General features: G+C 38.3%; 1 protein-coding gene across 1 annotated transcript; it reads right to left on the bottom strand.

Annotated features, from left to right (window-relative positions):
• Positions 1 to 4,204: 4,204 nt before the first annotated feature.
• On the bottom strand, positions 4,205 to 18,551 carry fmoda (fibromodulin a). Its single transcript, XM_033966886.2, has 6 exons — positions 18,475 to 18,551; positions 15,099 to 15,477; positions 11,385 to 11,507; positions 9,493 to 9,633; positions 4,766 to 5,033; positions 4,205 to 4,423 (listed from the first exon to the last, which is right to left on the bottom strand). The coding sequence occupies exons 2-6, from the start codon at positions 15,456 to 15,458 to the stop codon at positions 4,272 to 4,274; spliced, it is 1,044 nt and encodes a 347-aa protein (XP_033822777.1). The 5' UTR covers positions 15,459 to 15,477; positions 18,475 to 18,551; the 3' UTR covers positions 4,205 to 4,271.
• Positions 18,552 to 19,491: the final 940 nt, after the last annotated feature.

Below are 19,491 nucleotides of genomic sequence, written 5' to 3' on the forward strand. Positions count from 1 at the left end.
CTTTTCCACCTTCAAGACACTCAAAGCACTTTACATCAAGGAACCACTCACCCATCACACACACACATTCAAACACCAGTTTACACAGACACTGGGGGCGAGGTGGGTAAAGTGTCTTGCTCAAGGACAAAATAACAGTATTAATTTGTGGGAGCAGGAATCGCACTGCCAGCCTGTGGGTCAGTGGATCTAACTGCTCAACCAAAGCAGTTTTATGTCGAGAGCAGGATTCAAACCGCCAACCTTCAGATCAATGGACAAACAGGCTAGAGTGACTAAAATAAAAGCATGTGTGTTTTTTTGGTTTTTTTTGGTTTTAACTTATGGAGGTGACTTTCCATCTCCCAGAAAGTTGCATACTATCACTTTATGGTGCACTATGTGACTTTTTTTGGTGGATGGTTTGCCACCAGCTTGTCTCCATGGAGATATTATTGCTTTAGTCCAATGAGGTTAATTTGTTCGGTGATGGCGCTGTTGACGACAGCGCTATCTGCAGACCAACTTCTTCAGGACAGTATCCCCGGTGTGTGACAGTAAAAAGGCACCCCTCGTCTCGGTTTAAAGTCTCATGGGCATGTTTCTGTATTTCAATCGTCTCCCTAATCCAGCGACGATGTTTGTTGTCCTCTGTCCCTGTGACGTTTGCTCCGTACCAGTCCCTAACATGGTTCCCTCTTTTGCAGTGGTCAGAAATGGCTGATTTGAGTTGTGCTTCTGCTTATGGGTCGTGTTTTGTTGCTCATGTCTACGCCTTTGCTGTTTCCTTCTCACATTCTGTGCTATGTTCCCCAGTGTGTGATTTATTCCAAGACATGCAGAGTAAACAAACTAAACCTTGGACTGAAAAAGGAGTCTATTAAAATAAATGATGTTATTGATTTGCCTGAAATGTTCCACAGTACAGTATAAACATATATATCTCCATGACCACTAGACAAAGTTACAGGTCAGATCTGAGAGGTGATTGGTGGACAGGTGCTAAAAATACCTGCGTTCTTTCTTATAAGATGGTCACCTCTGCACAGATCTGACCTGTAACTTGACCTGATAGTGTCACTTGCTTGTCTGCATAGAGATATAGGTGTTTAATGCCACTGTGGAACATTCCAGGCAAAGCAATAACATCTCCGTGGAAACAAACAGCTGGTGTACGCTCCAAAAGTTACAACAATTCAGTTCTCTCTCCCAGTCCTTGCGCACCATCTCAGTGACACATTAATTCAGGTAAGATGGATGAAGTGTCTTGCTCAAGGACTAAAACAAATACTCTACAAATATTATCTCACTCTCCTTTCCTGTTTGAACGCTTGTTTAATTCTTCAGTGAACTGATTCAAAGGCTTTAAGGTTTTATCTCTTTATTTAACAGAGAGGACAAACACACTTAAAGAGCTGTTAGTAGTGAGGTATTTGGAGGAGGACACACCTGGTTGACCTTAAACAAAGGAGTAGAACTTCATTATAAAGTCATGGGGCCAATAAAACAGTAGTAGACCATTACGAAACAAAGGAACAGTGACCACCCGCTCCTCTTCCAGATGTAAAATTTCCATTCATTTTTCCAATAGACTTTTCAAAAAATATTAAGAGTTCAAAGGCTAACCAGCTACGTGCTAACTAATATCTATAACATGGTTGTTTTAAGTTCATAATGTTTCAGAAAGATTATTAAATAAAAGTATATTTCTGATTAGCCCTGAGCAAGCCTATTTTTTTTTTTTTTTTTTTTTTTTTTTTTTTAAACATTTTTCAGTGTCTATAGGAAAAATGTACTCCAGAATCAGGGGCTGGGCGTCCACTGTTGAACTCCATAGTAGATAATTTTTTCATTTCATGAGAATGTTAGTAGGTTAGTAGTACTATTCTGCAAAATCAACTTTTTTGAGCTTTTACCGTAATCATGTTACACTTGTTCCCCCTTCTCAATTGTCCATTCAAAGTTGTATTTATGCATGTTTGAGTCATCCTTATCCTCCTGTATCATTGCTGATCAGTGGCCACAGTGACGTACACACTTCATTCTCAGACGTATTTTCATATCAGTGATACATGCAGGATTCAGCAGCGCCGCACAGTCAGTCGCCACTCGTTGGTGAGATGTGCAGTTTTCCACAGGAGGCGCGACAGACACATGACTCTTTATTGTGATGACTTTTATGGCGACATCATTGAACTTGTTTGTTTGTTTTATTAAGTTGTTTTAGATCAATATGGAGTTTTAAAATGTGTAAATTGCGGGGTCGCAGTCTAAGCAGGGACTCCCAGACTTCCCTCACCCCAGACACTTCCTCCAGCTCCTCCAGTGGGACCCCATGGCAGTCCCAGGCCAGGCTTTAAAGGGGGTTCTGTTAGGAATTTCATCTGAACTATCTTTGAGCTCCCTTGTGTTGGTATTTTCTTTTATAAAGCTCAAATGGTGCTAGTAGGCGGCGCAAGGACACATCCTGTTGTGATGGACTGAGAAGGCTAAAAATAAAAAAGTAACTAATTAGAGTTTGAAATCCCAAGACTGAGTCTGTGAAGGCGTATGAGTTTTAAAAACAGCGAGGAACACTACCGAGATTACCACTTAGTGACATCATAAGGTGAAATAGTTTTGTGTCTTGAGCTGTTAAGAGAGTGATGGTTTAATTTTAAAGGAGTATTAAAATGTGTGGTAAGAAACAAAACACAGCTCCAGGTAATTGTTGCGTTGTAAAGTAAACTAAGCACTATATATGACCTTTAACCCCCTCCTTGATGTTACCAGAGCAACCTGTAAAAATTAAGACATTGAAACAGAAAAAGGGATGTAAAAGGTGAAAAAACCCTCTTTATTTGAAACAGGCCCGTGAACAGGAAAACCTTTGTCAGTCTAAAGCTTATTCATGCAACATTTACTCACATTTTCATCATAACCTGAAATTCACAATAAAACAAGAGAGAAAGTCTATTTGTTCATATGAAAGAGTAAAAGGAAGAATGCACGTTTTGCACAATGCCCTAAAGTAAAAAAAGGTTAAAAAAAAAAGATGAAAAATGACAAAAATTTGATACATGGAGATAGAACAATATTCAAAGAAGCGCCCTCTACAGGAAGTACTCTAATGTAAACTATATCGTCTCAAATGTACTGTGAGGCAGAGGTGGATGAAGCACTCAGTTTGTTACTTAAGTAAAAGTACAGATACAAAGGTAAAAAGTAAAAGTATCACATGAAAAAAACACTTAAGTACAAGTATTTAAGCACCCATTAAAAAATGTACTTTAAGAGCAAAACTATTTTACTATTTGTACTTCTCTACCTTCCGCCGCTGCTCTGAGTATGTTTACATATAGTTGTTGGTTTAAATTTGCTGTTTGACTAATCCCATTAAAATCCAATGTATCCAATGTAGTTTGCAGGTTTTGGTGTTTTTTATATTTGATAAAAAATAAACGAGGAATCTTCACATAACAGATCGTTTACTACAGTACGTAACAAAGAAATCTAATCTAACCACACTACACCATCACCAAAGAGACAAGTCATTTTCCTGTCCACCTAAATGTAAAATGAACACCGTTGGCATAGCAACTAGCAAGATAAAACAAAATATTCAGTTTTTTGAATGGTGAAATGTATTCAAAATGGTGACTATGAACAGGAAGTTGAAACCATGGATTGATATTGTGTTGAAACCAAACAATAAAATCATTACAAGATGTTCAGGTGTTAAGGTGTTCAGATATTCAGATGGTCAGGTGTTCAGGTGTTTAGATATTCAGGTGTTCAGATGTTGAGATATTTAGATATTCAGGTGTTTGGGTGTTCAGATGGTAAAGTGATCAGATGTTCAGGTGTTCAGATGTTCAGCTGTTCACCTCTTCAGATGGTCGGGTGTTCAGGTGTTTAGATATTCAGGTGTTCAGATGTTGACATGTTTATATGTTAAGATGTTCAGGTGTTCAGATGTTCAGGTGTTCGGGTGTTGAGATGTTCAGGTGTTCAGATGTTGAGATGTTTAGATATTCAGGTTCAAATGCTGAGATGTTTAGATATTCAGGTGTTCAGCTGTTCACCTGTTCAGATGGTCAGGTGTTCAGATGTTCAGATGTTCAGGTATTCAGGTGTTAAGGTGATCAGATGTTCAGATGTTCAGGTGTTAACGTGATCAGATGTTTAGGTGATCAGGTGATCAGATATTCAGGTGTTCAGATTTTAAGATGTTTAGATATTCAGGTGTTCAGGTCTTAAAGTGATCAGATGTTCAGATGTTCAGATGTTCAGATGTTCAGATGTTCAGATGTTCAGATGTCGATTTCGAAGGCCTGGCGCAGACACTGGGAGGACTCGGAGGGAATGTCCTGTCGTCCAATCTCGTTCCCGTCCAAACGAAGAGTGCGAAGTCTGGAAAAGTTTGAGATGTCCACGATACTGCAGAAGCTCCCCAGAGTGAACTCTGCAAACATGAGAGAGGGAGACAGAGGAGAAGGAAATGAGAGAGAAGAAGAGGGCAAAAAGAGAGAGGGATAGAGATTAGGTATTTATATTTTGGGATTATTGACATTAATGATTGATTGATTGATAGATAATGGTTGTAAAAAAGAAGCACAAATTCAAACATATACATAATGTGTGAAATTTGTAATCAGAAATCAATCAAAGAGTGACGCCTCCATTGTTCTTGATTGAAAGGAACAGGATTTCCACTTAACCAGAAGTGCTACTACAAACAAAGCACGGTTTAGTTGCATTTACAGAAAAAAGTGGGCGGGGCAGAATAAGGTCAGTTGCACTGTACCTTTGATGCTGTTGGCCTGCAGGTACAGGTGCTGCAGGGTGGTGCTGACGATGGGGATACGCTCCAGGCGGTTGAAGCTCAGGTCCAGCTCCACCAGTCCGCTCACGTTGAAGGTGTTTGGGGGAATGCCTTTGTCTGTGAGCTGGTTATGAGCCATACGAATGTACTGCAGCTGAGAGAAACCGCCCAGAAAACCCTCGGGGACTGAGTCTATGGAGTTAGACTCGAGGTAGAGCTGGTGCAGGTGAGCGGGCAGAGACTCCGGGATCTGACAGACACATGAGGGACAGTTACATAAGACCTTTTCCCTGTCCTTTAAAGTGGCTGTACCCATTTTTGTAGTCCAAACTTGAATAAAACTGGTCTTGTCCCAGTACAGAGCAGTGGTAGATGAAGTACTCAGTTTTGTTACTTAAGTAAAAGTACAGATGCTGAGGTAAAATATTACTCAAGTAAAAGTAAAAGTATCACATGAAAAATCTACTTACGTAAAAGTATTGAAGTGCCTGTTTAAAATGTCCTTAAAGAGTAAAAAATAAAAGTATTGTGTTGTTCATGTGTTAAAATGTTAAATGTCATGATATAAATTTAAAAAATGAGACATATTTTGGTCAGCAGCAACAATACAAATAAATTTCTTAATTTTTCTTATACATTTTGTGCATTTATTTTTGTTTGCTCAAAGTCGAAGCTTGAACTCAAAAACTTTATTCAGGATGTTTCCATGAACATGGTAAAAATACTCCCTCAAGTCATATGAAAAGTACTTTTTACTTTTCAGTCCTGTTCAAAAATGTAGTGGAGTAGAAAGTACAGATATTGCTCTCAAATGTAGTGAAGTAAAAGTAAAAAAGTATCCACTGTGAAATGTACTTAAGTAAAGAACAGATGCCTAAAAACTCTACTTAAACACAGTACTTTATTATTATAAGCCAAGGATAGATCGCTGTGTGCTGTCTGCGTCTAACTATAAAGTGTGTTACTATCACAGAATTAGAAAGGTAAATGAGGAAGAACTTTGGATAACTACACATGTTTAAAATTTGTCACATGGTTAATACCTTTAAGACCTTGCCTTTAAGCTCGATTAGACACGAAAGAATGAAATGGAGGAGAGAGTATGGAGAGACATTCAGAAAAGTGCCAAAGTCAGTGCAAAGGATGACGTGTTTGTAGACCACAAGGCAAGGCGATGTTTTACTTAAGTCAAGTCAAATTTATTTATAAAGGGCATTTGAAAACACCCACCACAGTGCTGTACAAAGGTGATATAAAGTGCAATCTTATAATATAAAACCCAAACAGAACAATAGCAAAAGACGAAGTTTAAATCTGTCAATACAAAACTATACAACACAAGAGCCCCACTCAACTCATGATAAAAGCCAGTGCAAACAAATGAGTTTTTGATAAAAATGTAAAAATATTTCAGAAATACTGGGCTGTTCTAATACACAGAGGACAGTTTTTCCAGAGTCTGGGACCAGCTACAGTATAAAATGTCCTGTTTTTAGATTCACGATATTACACAAAACTGCACATCATGTCCTGTTTGGCACTATCTGAATATCAGTACAGCACGCTAACAACACATTTATATTTATTCAGCGACATGAAGCATAGACAGAACTGAACACATGTCTGGTCTGTCAATGTAAGATGTTAACAGTTAATCAGATAATTAAAGCATAAAAAAACAAGCTAACAAGTTTACTCTGAATCTCACTCCAAATCACTAAATCCATTAAATTCTTCATCCTCGGTGTCGCTTCTGAACAACTCCACCAACTCCGGAAGTAGATGAACTGGTACACAAGTCAGAGTGTCCTTGTGCAGTTGTCAGTGTGACAATAACAAAGATGTGAAATGAAGAATTTTATAATTTCACACATAAGTTACATCTGAGTATAGGTCGCACCCCCGGACAAACTATGGAAAAAAGTGCGACTTATAGTCTGGAAAATACAGTATATACCTAGATTTTTAGATTTCTTTTTATTTTACATTTTCTTTTGTCGTAAAATGGCGTCATGCTAAACATTTACAGTAGCCTTTTTTCCAGAGGTGTGTTTCTTTATGACATCAGTGAAACTACTAATCAATATCACTGTTCTATATCCTGATAAAGTCAACACACTCAACATCATGCGGCTGATCCACAAGTGACACAAATACAAGGGAGGGAAAACGTTAAAGGGATACAGAAATAGTTTGAGTCTGCAGTCAGATAATCTTAAAGGTGAGTAATGCAACTAAAGTGTGATTTAATGGTGAGTTTAAAGATACAGACACTGGTTTGAGTTATTACACAATCAATTACGAAATGATTCCATGAGCAAGAGAATCGTTCTGACAGCTTCACTTATAAACAAGGGGAATCGTTAGTAACACATGATTCTTACTGTAGTATTTCTATAGGTTGAGACACACCCACATTTAAAAAGATTAGAAAGGCAATGTTGGTATTACTTATGTATCCCGTTAATATTTTTCCCACCCTTGTTTTGTGTGAGAGAAGACACATAAACATTGACTTCTCAGTTGAGTGAAGGTGTGTGGAGTTTAAAAACACAGTAGAGCACTTCCTGTATTGCCACATGACATCACAAGGTGGAACGAGGAGTGTTTTTTTTCTGTTTAAGAGCAGAACTCAGCCTAAATATGCAAGGTTTGTGTGTTAAATCTGTGTGAATGAACTAAAACACAACTCTAGGTCTGTTTGTGATGAGGTAACAGCAGAATATAAGCCCTTTAACGCACACACCAAAGTACTAGTTTTGTAAAAATATCTTACTCCTCCCTTTTGTCTTTATAAAGTCTTTTCTCAATTTGAATCCTTAGTTTCCTCCTGATTCATTTATTGCACACTTTAGCTGTGTGACTTGACCTAAACCCAGTGTGGGCCCCTCCTCTCTGCAATAACTTAATCTGAGTTTATTCACTTAATAACATAATTGTCTGAACTGTCTGCATTCTTTACCATGTTGAGCCACCGTTTTGTCGTTAATACTCATAAGTCATTGGGAAACACATTAAATGCGTTAAAGCCAGTGTCTGTATGTCTTAATACATGGTCAGATCACACACGGGCTGCACTGGTCTCCTTTAAGATGATGTGATTGTAAATTTAAAAGGGGTCGAATGGGGTAAACCAGAAGTTCCAGAGACTTTTGAATACAGGAGGATAAAGGTTACTCAAATATGAATGAACACTCACAATATCATTTCGAGTGTGTGAATGATGAGGAGAACCATCATGACAGTATAAACTCTTAGACTGGTTTCTGATCTGTTATATCTATTGTTTCTTCATCACAAACAGACCTGGAGTTGTGTTTTGTTTCATTCACACATGTTTAACACACAAACTCTACATATTTAGGCTGAGTTCTTCCCTCAAACTAAAAATAATAATAATAATAATAATGCTCTGTTCCACCTTGTGATGTCATGTGGTGATACAGGAAGAGCTCCACTGTGTTTTTAAACTCCACACACCTTCACTAGAATCATATGGATGGTTTCAGACCTGGATTTGCCGATCTCTACTGAACTAAAGGTAAAAGGTAGTTGTTAAAAACTACCACTTCATGACATCACAAGTTGGAGCAGAGCATTTTGAGCTTTGAAGATGTAACAGACTAATAATAAAGTGTTAACCAAACATGTGTGAATGAAACAAAACACAACTCCAGGTGTGTTTTTGATGAAATAACAACATTATAACATGGTTTAAAGCTCACTGTGATAGAAATGTACCGGTAAGTATATTCATGTTGTGTCTTTAAAAGTATTTGTGTCATTGTGTCAGACCCAGACCAGACATATGTGAAGGGAAACTCGTTGTTGTTCTACCTGTCTAAGTGTAAAAGTTCATTATCTCATGGGTGTGAAACAAAAGTCACTCTGCTTTGAAATATATGTAGCTTTGTCATTCTGGTATAAATACTCAGAGCTCAGATACTCGGGGGGAGACTGGGGGAGACGCTGAAAGGCTGTGAGTCTGTGGCCAGGACAGGCCTGGGCCCTGTCCTGTCTGTATCTGCTGTAACAAAGAATAAACCTTTTTCTGTATTTCAAAACTCACCGGGCTTCACAAATTGATTACTTTTCATCTAGAATTGTAATTTTTCCACAACACTCACACTAGTCAGTTTTGTGTAATATAGAACCTTTAACGCTGACCTAGAAAAGGCTTCTTATGCTCCTAATAAAACTTTTTAAAGGACATCATGTATCATTTATATTGTTATTGGCCTTTTGCTTATATGTTATATTACAGCCAAAGGAACAACATGTCCATGGAAACGAGCAGGACTCAGGTTTGTGGAGATGCAAGCCTGTTCACTGCATTAAACACAACTAAAATGAAAAACATTCTTTTGTTTCAGTCAATTATTTGGCTATAAATTTCAGAGATGGATCGAGCTATCAAAAACTGTACTCAAGTAAGAGTAATGTTACTTCAAAATAATAGTACTCAAATAGAAATACAAAGTTGTGGTCCAAGAAATGACTCAAGTAAGAGTGAAAAGTTACTTGGGGGAAGCAACTACTCAAATAAGAGTAACTTAAAGAGTAACTGTTACATCTGATACTTAAGTACTATTTCTTTAAAAAGCAAATGTAACTGCGTAAATGTAACAGAGTACTACCCGCCTCTGAAAAAGTCCCATACTATGTCTTTAATGCTCTGCAGGCTGTGTGCTGTGTGTCTGCTCTCTCACCTTTTTGAGCTTATTTCCGCTGATGTCGAGCAGAGTGAGGGACCCCAGACTCTTCAGGGATGAGCTGATCTCTGAGATGGAGTTATCGTGCAGGTACAGGACAGTCAGGTTGTCCATGCCCTCGAAGTCTGCCCCTGTGATCTGGACAAAACAGGTAAGTGGGATGTGTTAATGTTGTACGTCTTAGATTCAGATGGAGGACAATATAATTCTATGGAGTCTATTTTTCATCATTTGTTTGGATGTAGTTCCATACACTTGCCATATTACTATTAAAGGGTTAGATTTTTTCCCATATAGTTCCCCAGTATATATGTATTGTATATGTAGCTCTTGAGTTCAAAGGTCAAGATTGCTGTGTACTGACAGCATCTAATTATAAAGCTTTTTATTGTCAGATAACCAAGAAGTGAGAGATGTTGTTAGGTTTACCGTCATGGCAAAACTCCACTCTGGTCTCTGAGAGTTGTGAAAAGTGTTTATAAACTCATCGCTGTGAATAACTAGGATACTCTGAATGCATAAGGTAAGTGAGGAATAACTTTGGACAACTGCAAACTGTTTAAAATAAACTAGTTCTGTTTTTTCCCATTTTTAAAACAGTAAAAATAAGGTATTGGCCCTTTAAAACTTTGGCACAGGTTTGATAACTGGGTGTTCACGACATCAGAACATTCTTGAGTCGCCAGAGTTTAAATTGAGCTGGAGTCAGGTCAGAATTCCCAGGTGGAATTTGCTGTTTAACTGTCAAATTGCAGATTTGTTGAACTGGTTAATAGTTTTCCTATTTGTAGTGGAGATGAGTGGTACCCGGTGGGGTCTTCTGCTGTTGTAGCCCATCCGCCTCAAGGTTGTGCGTGTTGTGGCTTCACAAATGCTTTGCTGCATTCCTCGGTTGTAACGAGTGGTTATTTCAGTCAACGATGCTCTTCTATCAGCTTGAATCACTCGTCCCATTCTCCTCTGATCTCTAGCATCAACAAGGCATTTTTGCCCACAGGACTGCCGCATACTGGATGTTTTTCCCTTTTCACACCATTCTTTGTAAACCCTAGAAATGGTTGTGCATGAAAATCCCAGTAACTGAGCAGATTGTGAAATACTCAGAACGGCCCGTCTTGGCACCAACACCCATGCCACTTCAAAATTGCTTAAATCACCTTTCTTTCCCATTCTGACATTCAGTTTGGAGTTCAGGAGATTGTCTTGACCAGGACCACACCCCTAAATGCATTGAAGCAACTGCCATGTGCTTGGTTGATTAGATAATTGCATTAAGGAGAAATTGAACAGGTGTTCCTAATAATCCTTTAGGTGAGTGTATGTACAGTCTATGCTCCGTAATTACTTTGCCTATGAAACAAAAACTGGTACAAAGTTCAGTGTCAGTATAAATAAACAAATGTGACTGTTTGCTCACAACAGCTTCAAGTGGAGCCATTATTCAACCCTAAAGTCGTCATAGTTGTTAGTTGACAGGAGTTTAAACCATAGCTAATATTTATACGGCAAGTTTATAGAGCCAATCCCAAACAAACACTGATAAGGTTCAAACATTCAACATTTACCTGACACATTTACGGTCTTAAAAATGTGAAAAACTAAAACTAAAAACCAAAAAAGTTATTCCTTGCTTACCTTATGTATTCAGAATATCCTAAGTATTCACAATGATGAGTTTATATGAGCACTTTTCACAACTCTCAGACAACTCACAATAAAATGCTTTCTTATTAGATCCAGACAGTACACAGTGGACTTATTTTGACCTCAAGAGCTGCTTATACAGTATATCTATTGTGGGCTAAGACACATTTTGCTCAAACACATGGGAAAAATTGGGCTTTTAAATAGAAAGTCTTATCTTCCGGATCAGATGAAATGAGCCAAACCTTGTCGATGGAGTTGTGGTGGAGGCGCAGGTCGCGGAGGGAGCGGGGCAGGTTGGAGGGAACGCTGGTCAGATTGTTGTGTTGGAGATACAGACGGTCCAGTTTCGCCAGCTTCAGGAAGGCCTAGAAACATAGAAACATATAGAGACATAACCGGGTAAGTCCTGCTCAGTTTATCCCAGAGTTAAAGGGTCCAGATTACACTATTCTATGTTATAATAATGTTTCCTCATCACAAACATACCTGGAGTTGTGTTTTGTTTCATTCACACATGTTTCATTGTGTTTTTAAACTCTATACACTTTCACTAGAATCATTTGGATAAGGCAACTGTTAATTTGAAAACTACCACTTCATGACATCACAAGGTGGAACAGAGCATTTTGAGCTTTGGAGATGTTACAGACTAATAATAAAGTGTTACTCAAAGACGTGTGAATGAAGCAAAACACATCTCCAGGTACGTTTTTGATAAGCTAACAGAATTTTACGTAATACAACACCTTAAAACACATGTGTCAAACTCAAGGCCCGTGGGCCAAATGCGGCCCGCCACATCATTTTATGTGGCCCGTGACAAAGTAAATTAAAAGGTATGTTTATCAGTTAATGTCAGTTTATCAAGAGATACACAGTTAAACATTTTTTCATATCTATGCAAATCCATATGCAATATTTATAACTTGAATAAGTAATAAATATAGAAACTGTTAATTAACAAGATTAAAATGTAGTGACATTTATCTTAGAGTTACATCCGGCCCTTTGAGAGCAACCATTTTGTTGAAAATGAGTCAAAATGAGTTTGACACCCCTGTCTTAAAAGAAGAAATATCACACTTGTGTCTGCTGTGTAATTATAATCTATGACACTTGTGAGTCATTGTGTTATCTTTTGACATTTTAAATCGCTATATTGATCATAAACATCTCAATAAAAGAAACAAGTCTGCTGTTTTGCCAGTTGGAAAAAAAATCCCAGGCGCTGCACTGCCACAAACTGTTGGAACCTCCTATGGATAGCTGCAGATCACACTAGCTTCACACTAGCTTCATTTATATGTTAGACTTCATTCCTGCAAAAATGTGTACATGTTGCTGCCTAATCCTACAAGTATCACCATCGAAAAAACTATTTGGAAACAAATTAAGTACAGAACAATGGCCATGTACCGGTAGTGGTGAAAACGGGGGGAGAACTCACTCTAAATACGATTGGAAATTGGAGAGGGTAATTGAGAAGGAAACAACTATAGCACGGTTAAAACTCTAAAAAGTCAATTTTTATTTAGTGCTGAGATTCAGATATGACTAAATGTGTTATTAAAGGGAAGGTGCAAAAGCAGACCACATGTTTCTTACTTAACATCAGCTCTGCTCTGAATAAATCTCAGACACTTAAACAGTTTCCACCTGTGAGACATTAACCAACACCACTGCAATACAGATACCGCTGTGTCTGGAAGCGTCTCATCCACATGTGAGGAAACACAGTATGTGACAATAGGGTTGAACTGAATGTAAAGAGTCTAGACAAGATTACGGCAATAAAACTGTCATTGGACTAGGGACTATTATAGATAGAGATATAATCAGTCCATACATGAATTAAGGTGTGTTCAAACTGGTCCTGGTTTTAGCACAGTTCAGAAACACATGGCCCATTCATGTAACAAACATGGCGTCTTAAAAAAAAGACGTAACATAGAACTGAGAAACAGTGTGGTACTAAACATTGCAACCTAAGAGATTATCTGAAAGGTGACGTCATGTACAGTAAATACGCATCTGTGAATCTTCTTTATGCTGTGTCTTTGCTCTATGGTTTGGTCCCAAATCTTTCACGCAAATAATATTGACCTAAATTGTAAAGCAACACAAAAAGATCATGAAAGACTATCGTTTTGAACTAGTTAGGCTTATAGATAATTAAAGGGCCAGTACCTGGTCTAGATAAATGCTCTGTACATCATATCTTGTATGGCCTGCTAGATAAGAAAAAAAAAAAAAAACAGACTTAAACACAATCTATTCATTTCACACACTATTTCTCAGGTAATGACTAACAGAAAAGCTATTAACAAGTCACATTATTTCATCCAGTCAGGCTCATTGTTGCTAAAAATCATGGGAAACCAGCTGCCAGATACAATCTAGACTGATTCTCTGTCATGTTGCATTTTCAAGAGTGACAATAACATAAATAGTAGCAGAAATGTAAGAACTGTGAGGAAAGAACTGCGTGACACACCTAAAAAGTTCAAACTAAAACATGTTCCTGACTCATGGTTTGAAATCAGGTACAGGCCCTTTAACCAAATCATTTTTGCCAGCGAGCATCACGCAGGGCAGTGGGTGCAGATTACACATGGATATCCGGACTGGCAGCGCCATGTTGGTTCCATCAAACTGTTTTTATTTGGCTTTAACAGGAAGAAAGGTTATTAATGTAACACCGGAAAGCTCAAATGTTCCTAAACTGGTTTAACACTGACACATGGGCAGTGGTGGAAGAGGGACTCTTAGTTAAGTAAAAGAAAAAAGGAAAAAAAAAGAAAAAAGGAAAAAAAAAACAAAAAAAAAAACAAAAACTCAAATAAAAGTAAAAGTATGACATGAAAAAAATCTACTTATTAAAGTTTAAAAATGTACTTCAAGAGTAAAAAGTGCAGATTTTGAGATCTAATAAGAGATCAACAGAAACAAGTTTTTTCCCACATGTTTTTATTTCTATTTTTTTTTTTTTTTTTGCTCAAATTGTGAACATGTTAAAAATAAACCCTCAGACTTTTCAGCAGGTCTCACACAATAATACAAAATACTTTTACTTTTCAGTTCTGTTGAAAAATGTAGTGGAGAGAGATACTGCTCTCAAATGTAGTGAAGTAAAAGTAAAAAGTATCCACTTTAAAACTGACTTAAGTAAAGTACAGATACCTAAAATTTTTACTTAAGTACAGCATTTTACTACTTTGACTTTGTTACATTCCACTACTGCACATTGGCGGTTAATTCATGTTTCCTTTCAAGTTTTATGTTTGTTTAGGAACTAGAACCTTTATAGCAGCAGGCAGCGGTGGATGAAGTACTCAATTTTGTTACTTAAGTAAAAGTACAGCTACAGGGGTAAAAAGTTACTCAAGTAAAAGTATCACATGAAAAAAATCTACTTAAGTAAACGTATTTAAGTATATGTTACTTAAAGAGTAAAAAGTTTAAGTATTTCACACAAGTGTTGTTCATGTGTTAAAGTGTTAAAAATAAATAAATATTGTGGTCAAACAGTAACAATACAAATCAAAATCTTAATTTTTCTGATGAATTTTGTGTATTTATTTTTGTTTGCTCAAAGCCGAAGCCTGAACTCGAAAACTTTAGTCAGGATGTTTCCATGAACATGGTAAAAATACTCCCTCAAGTCATATAAAAAGTACTTTTTACTTTTCAGGTGTGCTCAAAAATGTAATGGAGTAGAAAGTACAGATACTGCTCTTAAATGTAGTGAAGTAAAAAGTATCCACTGTAAAATGTACTTAAGTAAAGTACATTTTACTAAAAACTCTATTTAGTACAGTACTATATTACTTGTACTTCATTACCTTCCACCACTGACAGCAAGTGGCAAGAAACAATATCAAATCAGACTGCAGATAAGACTATATATCAACCTAAAAAGAAAAACATACGAAACATTTGTGTTCTTGTTGTAGTACCTTCTTCCCGATGGCGTCCGATCGTATCTGGTTGTGGTGCATCATGAGCCACACCAGGTTGGAGGCGTTGACCATGGCTGCGTCAGGCACTGCGGAGATCTGGTTGTTCTGGAGGTACAGGTACTTGATCCTCTCAGGGATGGAGGGCATGGAGGTGAGGCCGCGCCCGTCGCAGTACATGGCCACGGGGTAAGAGGGGGGGCAGTCACACTCCTCAGGACAGTCCCCTCCGGTGCGGTCGGCCTGGAGAGCTGCCAGTGCCTGCCCACTGCGCCCGTATAGCCATGAGAAGGGGTCCTGGGAATGGCAGAGAGAGCAGGGGAGCAGGGAGCAGAGGAGGAGGAGGGAGACTGGAGACATGATGGGGACTTATGGGGCTCTGGGAACAAAGGAGAGAAATGTATTTGTATTTCAACATTCTGTTTGTAGTATGGTTGTCAAATACTACAACTAGATAGTCATTTGAGCAGGTATTAATACTAAAAAAGTCACATTCACAGGACAGAAATGAACCTTTCCTGAAGCTTTAGAATTATCTTGAGCTGTATCTTTCACAAGTATAAGACACATACACTAGTATACACCCATTATGAACCTACTGGACACTAAGAGATTACACAGATATAAGGCCACATGGAAATAGAAAAGAAAGTACTTCCTGTTCCTTAGTTGTGAAATTGAGTTTGACATTTTACTATTGTGACAATTCTAGCTTATAGATGACATCTTGAGGATGAGTCACCGTTCAAAGGATGTAATAGTTAGTGATAAATTGTTAATTGCTATAGAAATGATCCAAATGTCTCATCATTCTGAAACCCACGGGCAGAGACAGGACAAACTTGTTATATAGGTGCATTATGGGACTTTTCTGGTGGCGGTCTGTCATCTGTTTGAGATGTTATTGCTTTACCTGGAATGTTTCTAATTATAGTATTAAACATGTCTGTCTACCATCTACTCAATTATCATGCTTTTGTTAATTAAAAAAATGCCCTAAAAACATGCTTTCTTATTGTGAGTGGGCTCGCCTTTCTGCAAACCTGACCTGTAACTTAGCCCGGTGGCTTCACCTGTCTGTTAGATATAAAAAGAGATATATTAAATGGGGTCCTGTTGAACATTCAAAGCAAAGCAATAATGTCTTCATGATGGAAGATCACAGACTGTATAAAGAAGTGGATTAAGTGAGTTTGACATCACCCATGGGGTTTGGCTCCAGTCAAATGAAGTTCATCAAGGCTAGAGCAGTTATAGGGGCAAATTTGGAGTTGAGTTCCATATTTGGAATTCCAGCCACGAGTATCATAGCAACAAAAGAGCCAATTCAGAGTGAGGCTGTTGAAGGTAACCTGTATTTGTAATGCTAGCAGGAGAAAACTGTGGGAATGGAGCACCCTGTGTTATTAATATTCATATGTTGATTTACAGTAGCAGCAGTACAGTTACAAAATAAAAACACCAGGATCATGTAGAGTTGGTTAATACGAACATGACAAAGAGAGGGGTGACAGTTTTTCAATAGAAAGTGGATTGGAGCCAGAGTCGATGGAGCCAAAAGCGTGCCCATGATCACCTACTATCTGGAACATTGCAGCTAGCAGGTTAGCTATATCCATTTATATATACAGTCTATGTCGGAGATGTATCCTTCACCACAAAAATAACAGTGCACCTTTAAAGGCACTTCTCGGGACGTATAAAACAAAAGCAATGTGTGTGCTTGTCTACTGATCTGAATGTTGATGGTTCGAATCCTGCTCTCGACACAAACATCATCATCATCCATTGACCCACAGATTGGAGGTGCGATTCCAGCTCACACAGATGAATGCTGGCGTTGTGTCCTTGGACAAGACACTTAACCCACCTCGCCCTCAGTGTCTGTGTACAGTGGTGTGTGAATGTGTGTTTGTATGAGTGAGTGGTTCCCTGACAAGCTTTGAGAGCCTTAAAGATAGAAAAGTGCTATATAAAAATGTGACCCCATACATTTTGATTGACAGGTGAATTCACTAAAGAAGGAAGCTCATGTCCGCCCTAGTGTCCCAACAAACATGGCGCCTTGAGTCTGTAAAGAGTCTGAGATCTGTTCCAAACAAAAGGAATCTTCTAAAGGACTTCTGAGGCAGTGATTTGAGGAGTTCCAGACTTGAACAGAAAACAGGAGGGGCTCACGAGGCCAACTGTTCACACTGTCCACTACTAACAACGCACACAACCACTGTTCCCTTGAGCAATACACTCCACTTGCCTTATGCCTTATATATATATATAGTATTAGTTGTTTTTCCATATGATAATATCCACTCAACACTGCAGGAGGCTAGAGCCATCCTTAGGTCTGGAATGCACAAGAACAAGTTAAGTTTCTTCTCCCAAGAGTAAGTCAGTACTGTATTTTTGCAACAGATAAGAACCAACACAACTAAAGTTAGAATCATTTGATCAATTGGTCAGAATGTGACCAAACATTGCAAAAAGCCAACTTAGCCACTTAGAGCTAAAACAAGAGTTCAGATTGAGAAAGTGAAATTGATTTGGATGGCCACAAAAAACTGCAATACATGTACTATAACAATACTACTACTACTACTTCTACTACTACTACTACTACTACTACTACTACTACTACTACTGCTGCTGCTGCTGCTGCTGCTACTACCACTACTACTTCGAAATAATGGTGTACAACTCTAAATAGTTACACCATCTGAGTCCTTACAATATTATCTGAAATTGAGGATCATATGGTTAGATTTATATAAAGCTTTTCTACCTCAAAGAAAAAGGAAGAACTCACACATTCATAAACCAGTACTTACAGTTTCTAGGGGTGAAGGTGGTAAAGTGTCTTGCCCAAGAACGCAGCAACAGCTGGATCAAATCTCTGTGACCACTCAATCACCAATTTAAATCATGTCAACGGCGGGATTCGAACCACCAACCTTCAGACTAGAGTTCATCTTCTGATCTTCCATCTAAGCTACTATTGTCCGATGAAACTTTTTTTTTTTTTTTTTTTTTTTACAAGATCCTTCAGCTGAGAAGAGCAGGGGGAAAAAAACAAAAACAAAAACCATCTGGAGTCGACCCTACTCACAAACTTAAGTCACAGCTGATTAATTATATACGTTTGTTAAAAAAAAAGAAAAGAAAACATGAACTCTTTTGTGTCTTTCGTTCAGGCCAATTAAACCAGCACATTCTTTGCGATCCCTCTCCATAGGAATACACACGGCAGCCTTGTAATTGGATGTCACTTCTGCCCCCAAACCTACATGTAATAAACCCCCCCAGACTCCTATACACTCCAGCTGTCATCAAGTCCTCATTCAGAACATTTAGTCTTTCAGAGGGACAAATTTCCACATACCTGAGTCGTCGTCTTCTTCTTGGTGCAAATTCAAATGTGGGGACTGGAGGACCCTACCCAAACCTCCGCTCTCTCCCTCTCCCCCTTTCTCTCTCTTTCTCCCCTCTCTCCTCCTCTTTAATTCTTTCCAGCCCACCGTTCATGTTGTGCCCCCCGTTTTTCCGAGCTCACCCGCCTCCCTCCCTCCCACCCTCTTCTCTGGACCCTGTGAAGTCAACCATGGGGATTGTTCACATCTGCAATTTTGGAGAGAGTCTAAAATACACACAATATTTACTTAACATGAGTGGAAAATGGATTTGGGCCAACTTAAGTCTGAAAGGATGCAAATGTTAAAACCTAAAGTCACACTATGCAATTTCTGAGGTGAGGTGCCAACCAAAACCAACTGGTGATTTGAGATCCAAAAATGGACTATCGGCTTGTTCCTATAGGAGTTTGCGGTAACAGTGCTGCATAGTGGCGTACTTTTAATGCGTGTGCAATACGGCCGCTTGGTTTTGAAAAAAATAAAAGATAAAGTGTTGTAGAATATATTGAAGTCTAGGCCAAGAGTTTTAAAGCAGACGTATTGTGCTTGTATCGGCTTTACAGTTATAATCTATGATACCTGTGAATCATTATGTTAAAATTTGCACATTTTAAATCGCATTATTTATCTAAAACGACTTAAAAACGCTGACTTCCGCATTTGAAAACTGTGGTGCCCAATGGGAGCAGACGTCGCCGTAAATGCTATAACAATAAAAAGCCATGGAACAGTTGACGAGCAGCGGATTTTTTTTCATTTGTACCAAAATGACTACGCGACACTGCTGAATCCTATATGTATCACCAATTAAGAAAATAAAATCGAAGAATGAAGTGTGTACGTGTTCCGGGGATGGTGAAAACGGGGTTCATCGGCAAAATGGCGTCTTGAAAATAAGCGATTAAAGCGTGCTCAGACATGCACGAATCACTCCACATAAAACTTTGAGAGGGTAGATGAGAAGGAAACAACTATGACATGGTTAA

Source organism: Periophthalmus magnuspinnatus, chromosome 5 (genome assembly GCF_009829125.3).
Source record: "Periophthalmus magnuspinnatus isolate fPerMag1 chromosome 5, fPerMag1.2.pri, whole genome shotgun sequence".
NCBI lineage: Eukaryota > Metazoa > Chordata > Actinopteri > Gobiiformes > Gobiidae > Periophthalmus > Periophthalmus magnuspinnatus.